At 39.2% G+C, this 23,851-nt stretch overlaps 1 protein-coding gene across 2 annotated transcripts in view; it reads left to right on the plus strand.

The window, feature by feature from the left end:
- The window catches only part of LOC111151595 (neurofibromin 1), a 270,567-nt gene that overhangs the window by 241,016 nt on the left and 5,700 nt on the right, over nt 1-23,851 (plus strand). For both annotated transcript variants that reach the window (XM_022509675.1, XM_022509676.1), the window contains 11 exons: nt 160-300; nt 3,160-3,286; nt 5,265-5,396; nt 6,383-6,518; nt 7,757-7,914; nt 10,211-10,333; nt 10,723-10,853; nt 11,046-11,146; nt 11,852-11,994; nt 12,368-12,414; nt 13,674-13,890. In XM_022509675.1, coding sequence (XP_022365383.1) covers nt 160-300; nt 3,160-3,286; nt 5,265-5,396; nt 6,383-6,518; nt 7,757-7,914; nt 10,211-10,333; nt 10,723-10,853; nt 11,046-11,146; nt 11,852-11,994; nt 12,368-12,414; nt 13,674-13,890 — 1,456 coding nt within the window. The remainder of the gene's footprint in view (nt 1-159; nt 301-3,159; nt 3,287-5,264; nt 5,397-6,382; nt 6,519-7,756; nt 7,915-10,210; nt 10,334-10,722; nt 10,854-11,045; nt 11,147-11,851; nt 11,995-12,367; nt 12,415-13,673; nt 13,891-23,851) is intronic.

Genomic DNA, 23,851 nt, shown 5'->3' on the forward strand with positions numbered 1-23,851 from the left:
CATGGAATAGATGAAGAGCTTACCCATATATTTAATTTCTCCAAAAGAGAAAACATGCTTAATTTGGGGGATAATGTGCTCTGTTTTATACTGCGATGTGTTTCGAATGAGACTGTTTGTAGTTCATCTCACTAATCTGGAATGCATGACCTTTGCCAGGACTCCCCTCTGCACAAGGCCCTCTTTTGGGTCGCTGTGGCTGTGCTACAGCTCGATGAGGTCAACTTGTATTCAGCAGGCACCGCACTTCTGGAACAAAACTTGCACACCTTAGACAGTCTGCGGATATTCAACGACAAGGTAAGCAAGCTTTGGGTTGGTGTTCCTAGAGTCTGCATATTTAGAATTCCTCTCTCTTTTATTATTGGCCTTTTAAAATCAGAAGAGGTCTATAACTTCAATATGCATTTCTGTAATGCAACTTATTGTGAGTATAGTTCCTTAACAGCTCATTAAAAAACTATTTAAACTTTTCTATGTAAAAATAGCGGGAACCAGTACTCACCCAAAACTGGTAAACAGAATAGGGATAAAAAATACTGAGTAGTAATAGTAGCTACTAGACTAAGCCCTATGCTGTGTTCTGCCCTACTGTGCACTGCACAATCATTATTTGTGATTTCACAACCTAAAGGTAAAGGTTAGCATTCTCTATCCTCCATTTCACATATGAAGAAATAATCTAAAAATACGCTTATTTTTATTGAATAATGGTTCTTAATGAGGAAATAGGTTGGAGAGTCCAAAGGAAATGTTTGGGTACCTAATTGTACTAGTTTTTTGTTTTGCCTAATCGCACTTTGAAGCATACCATTTGCACCCTTCTTAATATTTATCAACCTTGACGACTCAGGTTGGATTTTGGTGTATAGAGAAGGGGACATAACAGTATGAAGTGATATTCTTTTTGTCTTTGGAGAAGAATGAGTCTAGGAGAAAAGAGAAATTTTCTTGAAGAGAGATATATTTTTATAACAGATTTACTTGAAGTGAGCTTGATCAAAGCTGTGAGTAGAAAAAAAAAAAAACAGAGAACAGGAGCATGGTTTTAAGTGTGAAGATACTGGGCTAAACACTGATTAGTCTGCCATTTGTGGTGTAGACTTGAAATAGCTACCTTGAAGTTTATCTGTCAGGCCTCCATTTTACAAAATAGAAAGGAACAAAGAAGTTAAATAACTTGTCCATATTTGTACATCTGATTCGGAACTAGAGCCCTCTTTCCTAATCCCCATTGCTCTTTTCTGGAGTTGTCTTGGGACAGTGGTAGTCAGAGAGATAGCTAGATATTGGCTATTTGTATGGATATAAAAATATTTGTAAATGAAATGTTTGTCTAGGAGTATCTGTCAGAACAGCCCCATAGCAGGAGCTAATACTTACTTCAGTGCCCCCAGAATACTAGGAGTCAGAATTAATAAAGTCTATTAAAAGTCTCCAGCATGTAAGATGAATAAGGTCTGATGTATAACATGGTGACTGTAGTTGGTAACATTATAGTGTATAATTGAAATTTGCTGAGAGAGTAGAACTTTACGTTCTGTATTTAATGATTTAATGTTGTCACCAGAAGCGGCGGTGGGGTAGCTGTAGATATGCGAGGTGATGGATGTGTTCATTACCTTCATGGGGTAGATCGTTCCCCAGCATATATGCATATCAAATCATAATGTTGTACACGTTAAATATCTTAGAATTTTATTTGTCAGTTATTATACCTCATTAAAGCTGGAAAAAATTGTACATATAGCAAGTTAATAGGTAATCATACTTTATATAGTATTTATATAGTATATAAAATACTGCATTTTTATTTAACTGTAAACTGGACATCTTTCTAAGCATATATACGCACACGTACACATGTGCATGAACATGTAATTCTTTCTCATGGCTGCAGAGTATTTTACATCATGCACGAGCCACGATTTTTCAACCATTTGCCCGTTGATGAACAATTGAATTGTTTCTATCTTTTCTTCTTTTCTGTTTTAAACAGTGCTGTTCTTTTTTTTTTTTTTTTAAAGATTTTTGTTTATTTATTTGACAGAGATCACAAGTAGGCAGAGAGGCAGGCAGAGAGAGAGAGAGAGAGAGGAGGAAGCAGGCTCCCCGCTGAGCAGAGAGCCCGATGTGGGGCTCGATCCCAGGACTCTGGGATCATGACCCGAGCCAAAGGCAGAGGCTTTAGCCCACTGAGCCACCCAGACGCCCCTAAACAGTGCTGTTCTAAACGTCTCTCTATATTTACTTTAAATGCTCATATTTTTCTTTCTTTGAGATAGAAATGTAGATAACCTGAGCTCAGGCTCTGAACACCTTCAGTTGTTTGCTTTTAAAAATCTCTGTTCAAGAGTGAATCACTGGGCTTTTTTAAAAAATGCAAATTCCTGGGCTTTACCCAGCAACCTGAAAGCAGATACTCATCTCTAGTGACTTTAAAGCAGATGTACTTGGAGCCACACTTTAGGAAACACTGTTAAAATCTTAACTATCGTAGGCAAGTTGCATGGCATTTTTAAGTTTCAATTTCCTTGTTTTCCCGTACTAGAATGTAAAATCCACCAGGGTGAACAGTTTTTGTCTGTTTAGTTCACTGATGTATGTGCAGAGCCTAGAACCATGCCTGGCACATCAAAAACACATGATAAATACTGAATAAGTAAAAGAATGAATGAATGAATCTGTAAAATGGAGCTAATATTGACTGCACAGGATCGCTTTAAGGTTTCAATACAGTAACACGTCTGACATTATTGTATACTGCAGGCACTCAGTAAATACGAACTCTCTTTGTTTTCTTGAATTTATAGTCATAATTTACAAAATGCCCACTACAATTCAATGGATGTTCTTACTTAAAACAACAATAATTATGATCTTTAAGAAGTCACCAGGATGTAAATTAATGGTCCTTTATTTTGCATCATAAATCAAAGCTATTTTGTCTTCTGTCATCTTATTACTAATACATTCTTGATTGTCTCACATTTATTTGTGGTATCTTAAATGGTCTATGGTTTTCTGTAGTCCTCTGAAAATAATTTCTGTTCACTTGAAAGGGTTACTTAACTTATCATAGCTACGAACACAGTCATAAACCAGTAAGTAAAGTTCTTTTGTGAACCCCATCAACCATATTCTGATTATCTTTACTAGAGTCCAGAGGAAGTATTTATGGCAATCCGGAATCCTCTGGAATGGCACTGCAAGCAAATGGATCACTTTGTTGGACTCAATTTCAACTCTAACTTCAACTTTGCACTGGTTGGACACCTCTTAAAAGGTAGAGGCCTTGTGTCAGAATATTTTTAGGAAATGATATCAGGAAGCCAGAAGTAACTAAAATTGTTATTTGAAATTAGTTGATATAATTTGGCTCATATGTCTTACTTTTTTTTTTTTTTCCCAGATTATTTCAGAGAGAGAGAGAGCTCGAGGGAGGCAGCGGGTGGGCAAGGAGGGGCAGAGAGAGAGAGAAAGTGAGAATCTCAAGCAGACTCCCCACTGACCGTGGAGCCCAGTGCGGGGCTCAATCCCACAACCCTGAGTTCATGACCTGAGCTGCAACCAAGAGTCAGACGCACAACCCTCTTAGCCACACAGGCGCCACTCATATATCTTACTTTAAATGTGGATATAGCTGTCTTATTGAGCTATGTTTTACTCAGTATATATTTTAATAGAGCCTAATTGCTGTGTAAATTATCCAATTTCCTTTAAAATGCAACAAAGGAGTTGATTCTTGAAATAATCCTAAATACTGGACTTTCTAATAGCTGTATTATTAGTTAACACTACGTATCTTTTTGATTATCTAAAATAAGACAGACTGCAAATCAATAAATGATGTTACTTGAGTAACTTATGTTAGAATATGGTATCTTAGAGATTTGATCACAGATTTTCTTCAACTTATTTCTAAGGTATTATTGCTCAGTCACATTGTTACATATCATAGCACCTCACTTTTCTTGTACCCCATCCTCATCCCTCCAAATTTCTGATTTGCTGATAGCAGTGGTCTCCTAGTCCTCAGTGCCAGCTCACTCACTGCCTCTACTGGCTTCACTCCCCACTGTTGACTCCACTGTGGGTTAGCTTTGGTTTACTAACATGGAACAGCCATGGCCAGAGACTATGGCTAACAGGAACAGCACATAGTGGTAAGTCAGAGGCGAAGGCAGTGTAAAGTAAGGCTTGGGATGAGCAGCTGGCATGAACCAGTGGTCTTAAGCAGCACTGGCTTTGGCCACAGTTGGAGACTTAAGCTCTAGCTTGTGTCTGCAGTTTTGTAAATCAATGGATATGATTTTTAGGCTTGAGGGATCATGAAAGTTCTCCCAGTTTTTACCTGACAGGTGTATGTACACCTACTACTGTCAATGTAAACATTTGATTTCTTTATCTTATGAAATTTCTGGAGAAATATTAATAGCTTTAATCTCTAAAGTGAATAGGGATTGCTCAAAAGATACTATACTTACTATAGGATACCAAAAAGAAAGATTCATGAGGCTGATAAAGTGCTTGCTGATTCTGTATTTCAAAGAGTACCAGATATTTTCAGTGTACAAATTCCCTTCTTTAAAACGGAGTAGTGCTGGGGCACCAGGGTGGCTTGGTTGGTTGATCTGCCTTCAGTTCAGGCCACGATTCCGGGGTCCTGGGTCTGAGCCCTGCAGCAGACTCCCTGCTCAACGGGGAGTCTCCCTTTGCCCCTCCCCCCCAACTTGTGCTCTAGCTGGCTCTCTCACTCTCAAATGAATAAATTTAAAAAAAATCTTTAAAATGGAGTAGCACTAATGATTAAAGGCTGTCCAAAGCCAAGCTTACTCTGACCAAACCTATTCTTTGTTCTGAGAACATATACATCCGATAGCATTAGGTTTTTTCCTTTAATGAGAAAAAAGAATTTTTAAGAGGTAGAATACTGTTTTCAAAAGATATCTTAAGGTGAGCTCAATATCTAGTTTTTTTTTTTTAATCCCTGCACTGCTTTAGTGAATGAAATGTCTGAAACAGCATCCATCCTTCCTTATTTTCCTCCCTTTCAGAGAATAGTATTCTCTTCTACACGTTTGGTACTTAATCTTCCATGTAATTAACTATTCACGTACGTATGTTTCACCTTCCCAAACAGCTGTTCTCAGAAGGCAAGAGTTATCCCTTATATTTCCTATCCTTGCAGGGTTGCTAGTCAGTAAGAGCTCAAGAAGTAGTTGTGGAAAGAATGGATTAATGTCTTGTTTTATTTTTTGTAGGGTACAGACATCCTTCACCTGCCATTGTGGCGAGAACAGTCAGAATTTTGCATACACTACTAACTCTGGTTAACAAACATAGAAACTGTGACAAGTTTGAGGTGAACACACAGAGCGTGGCTTACTTAGCAGGTAAAGACTCAAAATAGACAAAATCAATCTTACCACATCTCTATCTAAGGACTGCCCAGATGACACAGACACCGGTTGGTCCTTCAGCTAGCTGCTTGGCAGGGCAAAGAGCTCAAAAACCGGTCCTGTGGTGGTGGTTATGATTTTGAAAGTTTTGCCAAAAAGATTTTACCTCATAAAAGAATTTGCATTAGAGTCTGAATATGTTCCTTTGTCATCTTTGGTCCCTTTGGCAGTGCGTGGTTCCCTGTTTTTATAAAATCTAAAAGCTTCAGCCTGGCATCCTGGGCTCTTCAGCAGCTCTCCTAATTCTGCTGTCTTTCCCTAAATTTCATAAGCCCCACTTTTTATTACCCCTCCAGACGGAAGAGCTAGTTTAAGCCCATCTACTTGCCTTTCTGCCTCTTTCGTATGTATTCCTGATGCCATTTGCTTTACCTGGAAAGTCTACCCATCCTCACTATCCCATTAAACCTTCCCATTTTCTCTTACCCAGTCTGTGTTTCCTCACTCAGTAACGCTTAGCATCTATGTATGATACAGGTCTTGAATGTAGTTGTTCAGAGGAAAGTGTTGATTCCCAGTTTAGCAGACTACAGTTTGTTGCAATTTTTTTTTACCTTGGGCAGATCATTTAACATCTCAGAGTATTATTCTTTTTCTGAAAAATGGACCTTATAGTACTTGTCCTGACTACATTCTGTGTTTGTTGAGGTCAAATTTACATCATAGCACTTGAGAAATACAAGATTCTTTTAAAATCTCCATATATTTCATGTTTACAAAGTCTTCCAGAACAGACCATGAACCCTTTAAGGTAAGAAAGTCTGTCCTAAGTGGTCTTACCCTTCACACTCTCTAGGGCTCTTTATCTGCATGTCTAATAGGTATTATTCTCTTAAAGAGGTTGTAAGCAATGTATCCTGTTTTAAGTCACACTTGGAATTTTTGTTAAATTTCCTAAACTTCCTTCTTTTTCCTTTTAGCCTTACTCACAGTATCTGAGGAGGTTCGAAGTCGCTGTAGCCTAAAACATAGAAAGTCTCTTCTTCTTACTGATATTTCAATGGAAAATGTTCCTATGGATATATATCCCATCCACCATGGCGACCCTAGCTATAGGTCAGTGGCCTTCTTCTCCCGTGATTATGTACTTATAATCAGGTTTCAGTTTTCCATGCTAGCAGAGGCAAGCAGCAAGAGTAATCCAGAAGGTAATATATAGGAGAAAAGATAATCTAGGAAGAGTATATAAATAAAACCCTTTTTATAAATGTATAGTGTTCTATGTGGATTAGTAGTCAGTTCCTCTAAGCTAATTGTCCTGTTAACATTAGTTTGCCTCTTTTAAGCACAAACCAGTTGAGTAATGAAAAGAGATGATCTTGAAATCACTGGGTTGTAAAAAGGGGCCTAGGGAAAACTACCATGGAATATGGGCAGCATCACATACTTAATGATGGGAGGCTGAGCTGTACAGTTTCATGCAAAGATGCACATGCCACCACATTTGTAGCATGTACTCTTACCACACTGAAGTTATTTAAGAGTTTTCCAGAGTATAGTTTCAGATGATAAGATAGTCACATTATGTCCACCGCTGTATATGGTCTTGGTTAGCATATTTTTTCATGACAACATGGAGAAATTACAGGAAAATGGCACTATTTTCAATTAAACAAAAGTATCTAAGTTTGAGGTATAGTGTTAAACATAGGGAAATAATCTTGGATCTGAAAAGCTTATATCATTCAATTTATCACCATCCCACTTTTTGATTAAAAAGCCCTCTACAGTTTCCCACTGAGATTTTTACAAAGTATGCAAAATACCTTTTCCAGGTATACTTAGTTTTCGATAGTCTTATTCTTTGGTCATCCCTTTGATTATATTTCTTTGAGATATGCCCTTCTTGTTATGAAAAGGAAAAAATGAGTTTTGTTGTGTTCCCTTGTCAAAGTATAGTTGTTTTTCTTGTTTTTTTAAACCAAAACTATAGTTGCCTGTTTAGACTTGATTTCCTCAATTAAAAAATCAACACAGTACAATTCTGCTGTGCATTGGTGAGCGGCTACTGCATATCAGACATAATGGCAAGAAAGTAGGTGTTAAGGACAAAAGCGCTAAAAGAAAAAACAGTGCTAATTTTTAAGAAAATTTTCTGAATAAATGAAAGAAAGAAGGAAGGAAGATATTTCTTAAACATACACTAAGAGTTTGTACCCTAAAGCCCTTTAGAGTGCAGTTTTAAATTAAGTGATTGCTGTCACTGGGAAATAGGACAGCCAACTAAGAGGGGCAAACAGTGGTTGTCTTTGTCACCTGTCACTTAATTCTTCTCAATTGTTTAAATCTCTCAGGGCACTAAAGGAGAACCAGCCGTGGTCATCTCCCAAAGGTTCTGAAGGGTACCTTGCAGCCAGCTATCCAACCGTGGGCCAGACCAGTCCCCGAGCCAGGAAATCCATGAGTTTGGACATGGGGCAGCCTTCTCAGGCCAATACAAAGAAGTTGCTAGGTTAGTTTACCTAAATGATACAGAATCTTTTTATACTTACTCTTTTTAATGGTCTGATACTTTTACTCTTGGAAAATTATTTGAAGCTCTTCAGAATTATCAAAATTTCCCATTTCGATGTAGCAAAGCTTTTGACGCCAACTATAAGAGTTTGATAGGTCAATTAAGCCATATCAGTTAAGACAGAGGAATAAGAATGGGATCTTGAAAGAGTTTTTTTCTGATTCTTAGACTAAATACTGTGGCTGTCCTTATTTTGTTCTGCCTTGGCCAGACAGTGGGGAAATGAGAATAGGGGAGACGTTAGCCTCTCACAGGAAAGGAGGCCTTTTGCTGCGCGCAGGTGCAGGGTTTTAACGATATGGTTTCTGGAAAGTACTGTCTAAGAGCAGACTACGTCAGTAGGCTATGAAGCTGCAGTAATACTTTCTGCCATCTTTTCTTTTAAAAGACAGTACAAATTTTTTTGATTAGTGTGTTTTTCTATTTCTATAAGAAGATATGATTTTTGAAAGTTAAGATTGCTCAGATATATCAGCATTTGTCAATAAGGATACCTAAAGTTCTGAGAGACCCTTTCCCTTCACGAAAATTGGAAGTAAATCATGAGAGTGTTCACTGATCCCACCTCACCACAAAGGAAAGGCAAAGGTGCTCTTATGCAACTTGGGCTAAAGTTCTCCTTGTTAGAGAAATACTTCGGGATCAGGATCCATATATCAGGGACCAACACTGTGAATGGCTCAGTGGGTTTCAGCTATCCATACAAGCATATTTTTACGTATATTTAGTACTGTGAAAATGTTTCTATTCACAAGGAAAGCAGTGAGCAATGAAGTGTGAAATAAATAACCTGCCAGTAAGCCATGAAAGAAACGGAAACCATGAACGTTGATGACTGTTACTAGCCACGTAGGGTCATTACCTTTAGTTTCTGTTTATGCTTTGTCACAAAATAGTCTTCTGGGAGTTTCCTGGTTACTTTGTGTTTTGTAGTTCTGGATTTTCATGCTAAGGAAGTTGTAAATGAAAAACTAACTTCAGAGAAAATGTTCTGTTGAGTTTGTTCAGCGCATGTGCTGGATGAGTAAATCATGGTCTCTGCCCTGAAGAGCTCATGTTCGCTGGCCAAGACTTCTAATCAGCTGATTACAACAGCATCCATAGGTGCCATTAAAGGAGCATGTCTTCTGAGGGAAAACTGAGCATCTGGGGAAATGAGGAAAAGCTGCAGAGAGGCGGTAACATTGGAACTGGGTCTTGAAAATTCAATACATGCTTGCCTGACAGACACAGGATAAGGAAGGCGAGCATGAGTGAAGAAAAGTCAAGAAAAGCACCTATAGGAAACCAGGCTAGCAAAGGATTGGAAGTAGACTGCAGGAGACTTTGTATGCAACGTTCAGAAACTTAGCTGCGTATCCAGCAGGGATCTTTAGGGAAGGAACATTACCAAATTTTGTTTGAAGGCAAGTTTTTCTGGCTCCAGCATGGAGAAATAGGAAAAGATGTTTGGCAAGGGGACCGTGTAAGAGATAAATAGAACATCCAAACCAGAGATGGAGTGGACCTCCACTAAGGCGGGAGCAGTGGAAGAATGGAGAAGAGGAATCAGGTTTGAGATGATGTGTGAAGTGGAGCAGAGGAGATTGAGTGCAAGTCCCAAGAATCTATTTTTGGTACTTTAACTAGAGAGAGGGATTTCACGTAGAGTGATACATGCTAGAGAGACTCACAGCCAAGCGGAGGTGCTACCGTACTGCTTGCCATTTTTGAAGCATCTCCCAGTAGATCTATTATTTAGTACTTCGAGGCATGCAGACATTGTTTTCAGAGATTGATGAATTAAAATCAAACTTTGACCTTGCCTGCATTTGGCAAGTTTTCATATTGTTAATGACTAATTCTTGCCCTGAGCAGAATTTCTTAAACTGAGAAAAAGCTGTTCAGATGTAGTTGATATTCGCTCCTGACCAGTGCACACCCCTGTATTTATCCTTAGTTATTGTACTTGCTGGCGCGGCCTGGTCTACCTACCGTGTAGTGAATGTGATCCCAGTCTAATTTGGACCAGTAAGGCACATCCTGTCCTGAGATGCAAAGCCATGGGGCCAAATTTTGTGACAAGATGGAGAACCAAGGAGAGAAACTCTGCCCCAGGGATATATTTGAGCTTTCTTTGGGTCCTTAAGTGAAAACTTAAACACTTGATGTCCAAACATTTTCTTTTTAGTATAATCCTATTCACAGACACTGTGGTTAATGAACTGCCATATTCTGTAACTTTTGTTTATAGGAACAAGGAAAAGTTTTGATCACTTGATATCAGACACAAAGGCTCCTAAAAGGCAAGAAATGGAATCAGGGATCACAACACCCCCCAAAATGAGGAGAGTAGCAGAAACTGATTATGAAATGGGTGAGAAACAGAGTTAATAATTGATCTAGATCATTGAAAATAAGGTGGGAGAGCCACATTTGCTTTCCAGCCATTTCTTAGAATCTTTAGGATGAAATGTAGACGCATTTGCGCTTTTTCAGAGATAAGCTATACAGTCCTTAAAATGAAAGTTATCCTGAAACCTGTATAAAAAGTAATCATATATATGATATATACAGCATTGTAAACAGCCAGCTAGAACTTTTGCAAAGGTGACTATTAATTCTGTATGATGTTTATGTTGCTGTTTTAAGTGCCTACTAAAAAGCTATTGAATTTTAGAAGTATCATTAAAATATGTTAGGTGAAGTGGTATCTAGTATATATGTTCAGTTAATACAGCTGATCGTCTTCATATCATCCTGCAGAAACTCAGAGGATTTCCTCATCACAACAACACCCGCATTTACGCAAAGTTTCAGTGTCTGAATCAAATGTTCTCTTGGATGAAGAAGTACTTACTGATCCGAAGATCCAAGCACTTCTTCTTACTGTTCTGGTAAAGTTTTTGCCTTTTGCTTATGGTGCTGGGGAGGGGGTTTGCCCTCAAGTGTTTATTCCAGTCTACTCTTAGGAGGCCCTTAAATGTTAAAAACCTGAAAGGAAGATTGTCTTGTCCTTCTCACCAGAACATGTAACAACACAGCCACAAAATAAAGTGCGTTTTGTTGACGTTTTTGCCCTTTGGCAGGCCACGCTGGTAAAATACACCACAGATGAGTTTGATCAGCGAATTCTTTATGAATACTTAGCAGAAGCCAGTGTTGTTTTCCCCAAGGTTTTTCCTGTCGTGTAAGTATTTTCTGTTTTTGTCTAACTTCCGTATCTGTCTTGAAGTCGTATGTTTTACCAAAGCTTAGGAAAAGTATCATCCAGTAATGTTCACTGGCTGTGGAGAGGGGAATTGTGAGACAGCATGATAGAGATTTTAGTTTAGAGACAGTGGGTTTAGTGGGGGCCTAAGGCTAGTTTTGGCCTGTTAGGGAAAACATTTTTTTTTTCTTGTTGATTTTCTTTTTTTTTTTTTTTAGATTTTATTTATTTATTTGAGAGAGGGAGAGGGAGCACGAGCATGGGGAGGGGCAGAGGGAGAAGCTGGCTCCCTGCTGAGCAGGAGGCTCCTTGTAGGGCTTAATCCCAGGACCCTGGGATCAGGACCTGAGCAGAAAGCAGGTGCTTAACCAACTGAGCCACCCAGGCGTCCCTCTTAGGTGCTTCATGGTGATGAGCATTATTCATTGTTCATTTCCTCACTTAGGAGCAAACCATTAGACGCTCTATGTACCTGTTTTGGTTTCTTTTTTAGTAGAGCTTTTGTATTTATCCACAGCTGAGTGAAAACAAAAAACCTTCTATATGGAAGATGAATTTTATTCTCTCAAGAGCTGAGATCATATTAGCCTCAGATTATTCAAATATGTTTTCCAGTATATATTTTCCATTTAATTTCCCTTTAAAAAGTTCTTGTTTACTTTTTGTCTGTTTGCTTTTGTTTAGGCACAATTTGTTGGACTCTAAGATCAACACCCTGTTGTCATTGTGCCAAGATCCAAATTTGTTAAATCCAATTCATGGAATCGTGCAGAGTGTGGTGTACCATGAAGAATCCCCACCACAGTACCAAACATCTTACCTACAAAGTAAATCAGTGTCTTGGGAGGAGGGTGGTTGATGAACTTGCTAGTGTGTGCACTGTTAACAGAACGCACCAACTAAAGAATTCTTTGTAAGGGATAGGCTTGTTCATACTTCTCTCTCCATATGCTATTTTCTACTCTTTCCATTAGATGAACGTTCAATAAGTAACTGGTTTACAACTTCTTAAGATTAAAATACAATTTTATACTGAGTGTGTTTTAAGTGAGTCTTAGTCTACTCTGATATTCATTCTGAAAAAATGTTTTCAATGTGTGTTTAGGTTTTAAATGTCATCAGCCATATAACTTATTTAATTTCTATTAAGATTAAAAAACTGTCATGCTTTTTATAAGAATAACATTTGGTTTGTTGCAGGTTTTGGTTTTAATGGCTTGTGGCGGTTTGCGGGACCCTTTTCAAAGGTAAGAAAAATCTGTTTTTCTCAATTGACAAAATGAAAGTTTTTATTCTATTAGTGTGCCTGCTTTAAGAGCACACAGTATGCTGAAAACCAGAATGATGATTCACGATAAACACGTTATTTTTATAAAATGTTTTCCACCACAAGATTCTTTCTAAGAGGCAGCACCTTTAATACATTTATATATCAGTTTTTACAAAAAAAAGTAACTCAGTCCAGTTTATGCTTGACTTTTCAGAAGGGTGTGATAAACCTCTGTAAAGTTTTCTGCTCTCAGTCGTTTGTGTGTTTGATGATTGCAATGCATACACTTAAGTATCTTATAATTAGGAAGGAGCACAACCTATGGTTAAAATCAACCTCACGACCCAAAACTAATACAGTGTTATGTGTCAGTGAAATCTCAGTTTTTTTAAATTACATAATGAAAAAAAAATATCCTCATGAAAATATTTTTCCTTCCAGCCTATTGGATTAGATTCATTTTTATCTGGAATATATTCCTACTTGTTCTTGTTCATTTTTTTCTTTGATTAGCATTAGTTGATATGGTGCTACATAAATGTGTTTTTAATTATTGTCTCTGTGTATGGTCCCTCCAGATGGATTGAGATTCCTTGAAGGCAGGACTTCTGTTTCCCACCACCCCAGTTCCTAGGGCAGTGTTCTAGATGCAGGGGTGCTAAATCAAGGTGAATTATCTAAATCTTACTCTAGTTTTAAGAATCAGGTATTTAGTTTTTTATTTTGTTCAGTTAGTACTGAATATCTCTTGATATGCAAAGGCTATCATTTAAAAAATGGGCCTGAATTTCTAGAAATTAAGTATATCTTGCAGGAAGGTTTGTAGTTCGATTGCCAGTAACCCTCTGCACTCCGCAGTGTTCAGTTAGTTGAGTATCTAAACGGCAGCTGGCATGATGATCCTCTGCTCATTTTCTTGTTTTGGAAAATTGACTACACATCGTTGCTGATGGTTTTATTGTGTCAGGATTAATTCAGTCTTTGCCTCTGCATGGCTGTCAGCAGTCGCAGGGTCATCTGGAAGATGTAGGTGTAAGCTGAAGAGTTCCCAGTCGGAAGTCCCATGGTAGTCTGGCAATCCTACGCCACCCCTTTTTTTTAGTGCTCTCTAGTACACAAGAAGAAAAATAGTACATTAAGCCCAGAACGAAAATTGAGTTAATCTTTTTTGGCTTCAAAGGGGATTTACAGAAAAAAAAGAATGGAGCTAAAATAATTTCCTATTTTCCATTACAGCAAACACAAATCCCAGACTATGCTGAGCTTATTGTTAAGTTTCTTGATGCCTTGATTGACACGTATTTGCCTGGAATTGATGAAGAAACCAGTGAGGAGTCCCTCCTGACACCCACTTCTCCTTATCCTCCTGCAGTGCAGAGCCAGCTTAGTATTACTGCTAACCTTAACCTTTCTAATTCCATGACCTCACTTGCAACTTCCCAGCATTCCCCAGGTTAGTAAATGTGATCTTTATATAAATTTGAGCAATAATATTAATATACCAACATCAGGAATTCCCTTGTTATCAGGTTATAGTAGATTTTGCTCCTTTTTATCATGAGGTTCATCTTACATTTCTTCTTTACCTTATAGCTGATTTGAATTTTGTTATTCTATAAAGCTTTCTACTTTCAAACAGTTATTCATAAGATAGTGAAATGTTTAGAGTGTTCACGTAGTGTCTAAGGTTGATAAATTTTTAGAGTTTGGGCAGAAAGAGCAACTTCTAAGCTACCTCACCCTGTAAGTGAAGAGAATGAGAATTCCCTTATTAGATAGACTAGCCTTGCCCCGAGGGCTTCTATGTCTCTGATACAGCATACTGTATCCAAGAAATCCACAAAGTATGGTAGTACCCCATGTCCCTGTGCCAGCAACAACACAACCATCCAGAGACCAACCTGAAAATCTAGGAAAATCAACAACCAGAGAAACGTCACCTCAAGAAAATGACATCTTAAAGCACATAAGCCTATTCCTTGCCACAGAGTCGCTCTTAGCTCCACACGAGTGAAGTGTGCCAGTGCAGCGTGCAGCTAAAAGGTGGAGGCACTGAGAAATACTATCTAACAGCCAGTGCAGGGCTCAGATACACAAGACGGCAGAAATGGCAAACCTGTAGACTTCCGGGCTCATTCGGTGTCAGGGTAAATGGTTTCCTACAACTCTGGTCGACCCTAGAGGTGTTATTCAGTGCAGAACTGACGCCATTGTGTGTGATGATGACAATGGGTAGTGAGGGAAAGCTTCCATGTGGTCATGTTTTCCATTCAGAATGATACTCTTCTAAAATGGTGAAAATTTTAAAAAGGTTTTGTGTTTAAAGTTCCATTATCTAAAAATTTTACTTTTGAAGCACCGATGTATATTTACTGTACATCGTTCTTTTTTTGGGTGTTAGCATGGATTTTCTTTTTAAAATCCTAGTGATAGCCTACAATGATGTTCAAGACACATAAATAGAGACCCCGATTTATAATCCCAATCTTGCATGAGTAGTTTTGAAGGCCTGAAGAACTTGGCAAATATAATATCCAACTCATATTACAAACCATGGTATTAAAATAACTATATTCATCTATTCAGTTTTGGTCAGCTACAAAGCTTTGGCCAGCAGAGGAAACAAATTGTTTGGTCCAGCATATATTGATTGATTGATTGACTGATTCTTTTTTCCTCCAAGTAATAAGAGAAATCTGGCCAACATTTCTTCTGCATATCACCATGTTCATTTGCCCTCTGTCACTTATTCCCTAGGACAGTGTTTCTCCAACTGTGATCCCAGACCAGCATCAGCATCATTTGGGAGCTCGCTAGAATGCAGATACTAGAGCCTACCCCAGACTTCCTGCATAAGAAACTCCCAAGAGTCAGGCCCCAGCCAGCAGTCTGTATTAATAAACACTCCAGATGATTCTTACACACACTAGAGTGTAAGAAGCACTGCCCGAGGATATGCCTGTGGTCCTGCCCCATTATCAGCATTTCAACCATTAAAGCCAGGGAAAAATGTAAAATGTACTTCTAGATATTGTAGCCACTGAACTCTTTCCCCCACCACTGCACCCCCCGCCCCCACCTCCAAATCTTGGCATTTTGGAGCTAAGGAACACTGTAGAGACTGTTTAGTTCTAGGCTCACCATGTTGTGTATGATGGGGAAACCGGGATTTAGAAGAGCTCAGGTAATTGCTTTATCACACAGTCTTTATCCAGAACCCAGGCCCATGCTCTTTCTACCACATTCATCACTTTCTATATCTATGATCAGCTTTCTTCCCTCCCTTTGTGTCCCTGTTTCTTTCATTTATTTGTTTATGTATTGCTCTCATTACTTCCATCTGCCTTACCCTAGTCCACCACTCCTTTTTTTCCATAGAGCTCTGTTTTCTGCATTACTTATTCTTTATAATGTTAATGACAACTGGAAAATTCATACTCTGTCTGTAGTTGCCCTACTGTTTTTAAATTTTTGTTTACTTTGATCAAACTTTTGCCACTTGGGCTACCAAAGTGGTGTTAAACCTGTCGAAAGTGGTTATTTGTTTTTATATTAACTTTTTTTTTTTTTTTTAACACCCAGACTAGTTGTTAGAGAGGTTTCTGCCCATCTTTACCCACTAGTGGAGACCCTAGAATAACCAGATTGGAAGCAGTACAGGTCCTCCTGCTAGCTGATCAATTGCTTCTATCCTGTGTTGGTTGTTTAAAAAATAAGTCCTATCTTGCAACCTCTTTTTTTAGAATTGTTTCTAAAAATCAGAAAATAGTATATGTGGTTTTGGTTACAGTTTTAAACCAATAGTGTTACTTTTAGTTCTTTAGATGGCTGCTTGAATAGACGACCACAGCCTGGGAGCCTTTGACGAAACAAGCTTTAAAAGCAGTAGAATTAATTAAGTGGAATCATGGTACTCAGCATTTCCTGGCTCTGAATTGCAAATTCTGTGTCCTCAGTTTGCCAGATTATTTTACTACATGTTTTTGGGAAAAGGGTTTATCTTTCCAGTAGTGGTTGTACTCTCCTATGAAACAAACCCATTTGTATCTCCAAATTGTGGGCTTGTCTCCATGAAATGATCCTGATTTATCTATGTTTCTAATTACTGTGCTTTTGCCATTTGCTCTTATAGAATACCTCTTCAAGAGTTACTATTTCATTTGTAATTAGGTATACTGTTTTGTATCTTTAGCTACATGGAATCTTATATTCCTGTCTCCTCATTTCTTTTCGGAGCTGAGTTTGCTGATATCAAAGGGCTGAAGGAAGTAATGAATCTAACTCAGATTCTCAACTCAGCCTAGCATTTCAACTTTGCTGTTTGGCTGTATAAAAATCAAAATAGGTTCCTGTCTCCACTCCCATCAGCCGAGTCCCAAGCAGAAGTATTTATTTATTTGTTTACTTACTTGCTTATTTATTTTTAAAGATTTTATTTATTTAGAAAGCCTGCAAGTGGGGGGAGAGTTAGAAGGAGAGGGAGGGAGAAAGCAGGCCCCGAGCTGAGTGCGGAACCTGATACAGGACCTCCATCCTATGACCTCGAGACTGTGACCCAAGCCAAAACCAGGAGTAAGATGCCCAACCGACTGAGCCACCCAAGCGCCTCATAAGCAGAAATATTTAAAGAAATTCCAGGAGCTCCTGGGCGGCTCAGTCCACTAAGCAGCTGCCTCTGGCTCAGGTCTTGATCCTGGGGTCCTGGGATCGAGCCCCGTGTCCAGCTCCCTCCTCAATGGGGAATCTGCTTCTCCCTCTTTCTGTGCCCCCCAAACCCCAACCCACCCCCCCGGCTTGTGCTTTCTTTCTCACTCACACATTCTCTCTCTCTCAATAAATAAATTAAATCTTAAAAAAACAAAACAAAACAAAACAAAAAACTGTCACTCCCTGAAGTGGAGCCACAGATGTGGCTTGTCATCAAATTACCCAACACTAATCTGCGCCCGGTCTCCTGAGCTTTACGCAGCTGAAAGTTCTGTTGCCCCATGTCAAAAGGCGAAAGTCACTGATCTGTATAGAGCTCCACTCTGCTGTGGACTTTCCTTGTCAGTGCAAGCCTCTGCTTTCTAGATCTTTGGTACTTAGCAGGATCAGCCACTAAGCTGTGTTTTCTTTTTGTCACTGTCAAATCAGCTAGATAAGATTCATGAACTCCCTCCCACTCCCAGGCATTAAACCTTACTTAAATAATGTATTAACTTATGGGGGGGGGGCGGTAATTCATCAGCCACCAGCTTCTGAGAAAGTGTTGGTCACTACATAAAGCAACTGTCTCTGAAAATCCATTCTTCCTGATAAACTATCATAGCTCACTTGTCTATCCCCTTAGCACACAGAGGATTATTTTCTAAATCTATATTTTTTTTAAGTTTCATGTATTTGAGAAAGAGAGAGCGCATGAGCAGGGGGAGGGACAGAGGGAGAGAGAGAGAGAAGCAGACGCCCCGCTGAGCAGGGAGCCCAATGTGGGGCTCGATCCCAGGTCCCTGAGATCATGACCTGAGCCAAAGGCAGATGCTTAACCCACTGAGCCACCCAGGCCCCCCACTAAATCTATATTTTAAAATGTGTAAATGACTGTCTTCTGACTCCCTCCCTAGTTGAAATTGAACTTGGCATCAGTGGAGCTGTCAGTGGAGTTCAGTGCATGTAAATTTATATTAACTTTTTAGCCAAATGAACATAAAACTCTGCCTCTTCACATTTTCCCAAATGTCACTAAGAGAGCCCTGAAGAGAGTCCATAAAATTTACTCTCTGACATACAAGATATGCCAAACTGATTTTGTGGTCCCCTGTTAGGTCCAGTGTGGCTGAGCTGGACATAATGGAAGAACCAGATTTAGAGCTAAAAAAAAAACCAAGTTATTCACTTAAAAATGCTGTGTGTATGGGGCTCTGTCTTGCTTAAGGCCAAGCCATGAGTGGTCTTCTTAGGTAATGAGCAAAGAAGCCTTTTTAAAACCATAGTTTTGAATGCTTTATAACCTTCTCAAGTACAGTCTCCCTCCATCCTCTTTACATGTTGAAGACCAAGTATACTAGAAATAGAAATCCAGATGGAATTATATGGACTAAGTACCCATTAGGAAATTAAATAGATCCGCTTCCAATGTATTAAGTTTTAATTTATACTCTGCCAGTGTCTCCCAATGTTTTTCACACTGTAATTTAATTCAGTAAACATTTGAGGATCCATTTTGTAGACATACACTAGATAATCTGGGCCACTTAAAGACGGGAAAGACCCTGGTCACCAAAGACTTGACAGTTTTTGCCTGTGGGTCTCAGTATTGGGTTTTGAGCTCAAGTTTTTACTTCCTTCTAACAAAGTCTACATGTATGCAAGTTCTTTGATTTTAAGTGCAAGATTACTATTCCAGTGCTCAGTAGAAAATAACCAGAATCCCAGATACTTTATCCTACAGAGATTCATTGTTCACTACATGCAAGGAACTCTTCTGAGACCTATGGAAAGGGGGTAGCTAGTAGCTCATAATACCTGCCCTCAGGTGGATGTCAGGGTAAGAGGGTGAAGTGTACACAGAAAGAGTCATTTTGACCTCTCTCATGGGGCTTGTTATGTTGTACTTTGTACTACAGAGTATTCTGATGGATCAAAGAGACATTTGTTTGGAAGACACAGGTAATAGTTACAGCAAAACTTTTATAACATATTTTTTACCTCAAAAAAATGTGAGGCTTGTGTTATAATTTTTTGAACAAAACAGCCATGTGGTCTATTTTAAATGTTTTTTACCAGGAAAAAAAAAATCCCCCCCGCCTTTGATCAGCTTATTTTACTGTGTGTTGGAGGATGAATTTTTTAGAGCAAAAAACCTGTTCAGTTGAGGGTTATTGTTGTTTTAATTCACCTCTTCTGCTTTATTTGGGGCTGTGTCCAAGCCCGTCAGTTACTCGGTCACTTAGCTTCTTCACTGTAGACCTTCCCCCTGGGCAGCTGGGTGATCAGCGCGGAGTGCTGACAGCTGTGTGCGCACGGACAGGGTATCAGCACCGTTTCTCTACAGGAAGGCTGAGCCCTGAGTCAGTAACGCTCCTGATACGTTCACCAGGTTTCAAATGTCTCCCTCTTAGAAGACACTTAAGGCCTCTCTTTCGAGACTACTTAAAATCCCTGAAACAATTTTAATGTTTTTGGCCACTGCATATGGTATCCCCAGACCTTTATTTGGCATTTTCTTAATTTCTTTCCCATCTTTTTCCGTGTTATTATTACCCTGGATTTAAGGGAGAAAAATAATTTTAAACTGAGCAATTGCTTGGTGTAATTTCTGCTAATTTTTCATTTCATTTTTTTAGTTTAATTCTTGACTTCAAATTCTTCATTCCAAAGAAGGTGGTAAAAACACATCTATCTGTAAAATTGTAAGTCCTAACATTTATTTACAGAGTGTGATATTTAGGATATTAATGGCCAGAGTTCAAGAATTCAAAAGATTGTTTCTGAAAACCACGGAACATAACAATTGTCCAATATCTACTCGTATTTCACCCTTTCAAAAAGCCTTGTGGACATCACTCACTTTTGTCTTTCCTCTCATTCTGTGTCTGTGAAGCTTCTCTGCCTTGTTCTAAGTCGGCAGTTTTCATGCGGCTGTTTCCTCATCAAGGTACTCTTTCCTTCCGCCATCTCTGCACGACATGCCGCTTCCCCCGCCTTCATCCCGGGCACGTGGCATGAGACTTCATTCACTGAACGAACCCTGTCAGCACCGTTTGGCTTAGCACCTGACGCACTTGTAAAGCCACTGCTTTAAGGTCTGGTGCTCACTGACCCTGCAGGCCCGAGCATCCTGTGTCCATGAACAAGCTGCTACCACTCCCCCGTGAACACAGAACATGAGGTCCCAGCCCCAGGCAAACACAGGCCGGTGAACAGGAAACCCCAGGGAGAGTTAGTAGAGAAAGCAGGGTATGTGGTTTGAGGAAGAGTTTTTAGCTTAGGAAATACTTGTCTTCCCCCAGTGTAAATCCAATTCTAGTACTTCCTTAGAAATTAAAGCTGGCTGTGTACTCTTATCATCTATATTTTAAAAAGGGAATATGGTCTTTAGTTAGCTCTAAGGACTAAGAAGAAGAAAATGTGATGCACTTCTATCTAATTTATAAAAGTTGCCTTGTCTTCTTTTAACTCTTCTGTAACTATTATACAAAAAGATTAGGCCAAATACAAAAAGAAGTATTGGCAACTGATGAAAGTACATTAAGAGTTTTGTTAATTCTTACAGTTTTGTGTATATCTAGCTTAAAATACAAATATTTCTAAACACTTATTTAACATGTCTTCATGAAGGTATTTACTGTCCCGTAAGAATAAGCTATAGTTACCTTTTCTTTTACGATTTATTATATTTTGCTGGTTCACATTAACTTAGGTACACATTCTAGTGTGAAATTCAAGTACTGTGCATTTGTTCTAATACTCCTTTCAGTACGTCACTTGGTCTTTAATTTCAGGTATTAGGAGCATCTTGATTTGCGTAGAATTATTTTATCTGTGTGCAGGAAGTCTTCACCTGGATGATCTTATCTGAGTGTTCTAACAACCCTTTGAAATAGGCACATCTACTCTTATCCTTAATTGACAGATTGAGAACTAAAACCGATTAGGGTCTGATCCCACCAAGACTCGGACCTGGGTCTTCTGACATGTTTGCATCATTGTATGAAACAAATGAGCCCGCTGATATGTTTGCCTTCTCATATATGCCATAAGATTTTTCTGACAGGTTTGCCATAGCATAGATGTAATCAACTAAGCAGCGCAGAGTCAGCTAACCTGCCAGCCCTCCCGTGCAGGTGGTGTGAGATGCGAGTTATTCGTCTTTTATTTTTGGGGTGTGACTTCTCACAAATCGCCTAACCCCTTTTTCTTCAGCTTCTCAAGAACTGAAAGGGATTCCATCCTTTTATTATTTCATGAAAGTATGAGGTTCCAGTTTGGGAAAGCCATTTTGGCGCTTAAAATTTAGGTGAATTTTTTAAATGAAGTGTTTTATTATGCGTCAGGCTGGATCTATCCCCAGCTGTCAAAATAAATAAACCCTGATACCTGCCTTCAAGGAACTCATGTTCGAGCAGAGGAGATAGACGTACAACTTCAGTTAACCATCATGCACTCTAATAATTTTTCCCACTTGATTTACTAAATTTTGGCCAATAACACCTTTTATTTAGGATTTCATCTTTATCAGGAACCATCACAGTTCACTGAAGCCTAGTGCTTCTTCATGCACGGCTGCATAGAATTTCAGCTTCTTCCGTCCTGCGTGTTTGTAACTTGGCTGCACGTTTGACCATAGCCTGTCTGTGGGAGAACTTAAACTGGGAAGTCAGGCCACAGAAGTTTTTACCTTTGTTTCATTCAGGTGGTAGTTTTGGGGTTTCCATCACCTCCTGGGTGTTTCGTTTTGTTTTGTTTTGTTTTTGCTTTTGTGCCCACTGAGGGTCAGAAGGGTGAGCCAATACTTAGGGGCCTAAGAGAGACCAGAGTGCAAAGCCTCGAAGAGGTGACACCAGGGTCTGCTTCCTAATTTAAATTACAGCCTGTACCAGTGCAGGGTGGATTCTGCCTGCATTTCAGCAGTCTGGCTGACCATCTGAGAGTTCTTCCTTTGGAATGCTAAGACCAGACTTGACTATAGAAGGCAGAAAGGCTGCTGCCAGAGTTCTCAAACGTGCTAATTATGCTTGGAAACAGAAATGTCAGAACCGGGCACTATAATTGCTGCTTCTTACTAACTTGGCTTCTCCAAAATGCTGTAGCTTTGTATAAATATAATGCAATTTAATTGATTTTTTTCTTAAAAATGACCCTCCACGGTGTATATTTCAGCTTCTCCTTTGATCTTTAAGGTAATACAGCTTTGCTGTGAAGTTGGGAATCAGTTTTTACCACATTTACCTGTGTGTGGTTTATAGAGTTGGGTCACTGAGTAGGAAGAAAACACACATACAAAACTAGGAGTTGAGATGAAAATTAATTTGAGAGTGGAAGTAGGATGTCAGCCTCTCACATAGCATGGAAGCTTTTGGCTATGAGTGAAGGGACTAAGTCAGTGACAAACATTTTTTACCAAAAGGAACCACATGCTCATGAGGAAAACAATTAGAAAATTAAAAAGAATAGAAGGAAAAAATCATCCATGATCCCACCACTCTAAGATAATCACTGTTCGTTAACATTTTAGTACATCTTCTTCTGTTGTCTTTTTTTTTTTTTTTTTACCTAGTAGAGACCCTCATATGTGTAAGACTTTATACCTTGCTTTCTATCCTTAACATTTAACAGGAATAAATAAGGTTTTAAAAATTTTATTTAGAGGTCTAAAGGTTAATTGCTTTTTTTTTTAAAGATTTTATTTATTTATTTGACAGACAGAGATCATAAGTAAGCAGAGAGGCAGGCAGAGAGGGGGGGGGAAACGACTCCCTGCTGAGCAGAGAGCCCGATGTGGGGCTCGATCCTAGGACCCTGAGATCATGACCTGAGTTGAAGGCAGAGGCTTTAACCCACTGAGCCACCCAGGCGCCCCTGAAGGTTAATTGCTTAACAGAAAATAGAATATCCTTAGCTTCACCCTAGTGACTTAATCTATGTGACCCCAACTTCTGTAACTTTAATTCTTTTTTTTTTAATTTTTGACAATTCTTAATTTCTTTTTTTTTAAATATTTTATTTATTTATTTGACAGAGATCACAAGTAGGCAGAGAGAGAGGAGGAAGCAGGCTCCCTGCTGAGCAGAGAGCCCAATGTGGGGCTCAATCCCAGGACCCTGGGATCATGACCTGAGCCGAAGGCAGAGGCTTTAACCCACTGAGCCACCCAGGCGCCCCTGTAACTTTAATTCTTAAGAATATCAGTGGGCAGCAGGCCCTTGTCCTCAAATAAAAGCATTGCCACCTTGCAGCGTAATGACTGCTTTCTCCCTGGAATGAGCTGAGTCTGTCGGTAGCAAGGCCGTGTCGCAGGTGGGCATACAAGACCCAGCCCCAGGGTGGCAGATTGAAGGCAGAGAGCCACAGTCTCTCCTCATGGTGGGCCACACTGGGCTCCTCCTGACAGCTGTCTCCTAGTTGTTTCAAACCCTTGTTTGTTTAAATCCTAGCTTTGCCTAAATCTTATTTTCTGTGAAGGATAAGAATCTACATAAGGAACTGTGGACTTGAACTTGTAGGCCACAAGCAGATTTAAGGAAATGGAAAGTCAGGTGCACTAAGTTCATGATAATTTCAAATGGAGGAAGCTAAAAAACAATATTTTTATTTTCTTTTCCACTTAAAATGTGGCACCACACCCTGCAGATCAGGGGCTGCATGCTTTTGGGCTCTGAGTTACAGCAATGATCATATTTTAAAATGGAAGCATTCAGTTCAACCAATATTTA

Source organism: Enhydra lutris, unplaced genomic scaffold (genome assembly GCF_002288905.1).
Source record: "Enhydra lutris kenyoni isolate GAN:26980312 unplaced genomic scaffold, ASM228890v2 scaffoldscaffold26, whole genome shotgun sequence".
NCBI lineage: Eukaryota > Metazoa > Chordata > Mammalia > Carnivora > Mustelidae > Enhydra > Enhydra lutris.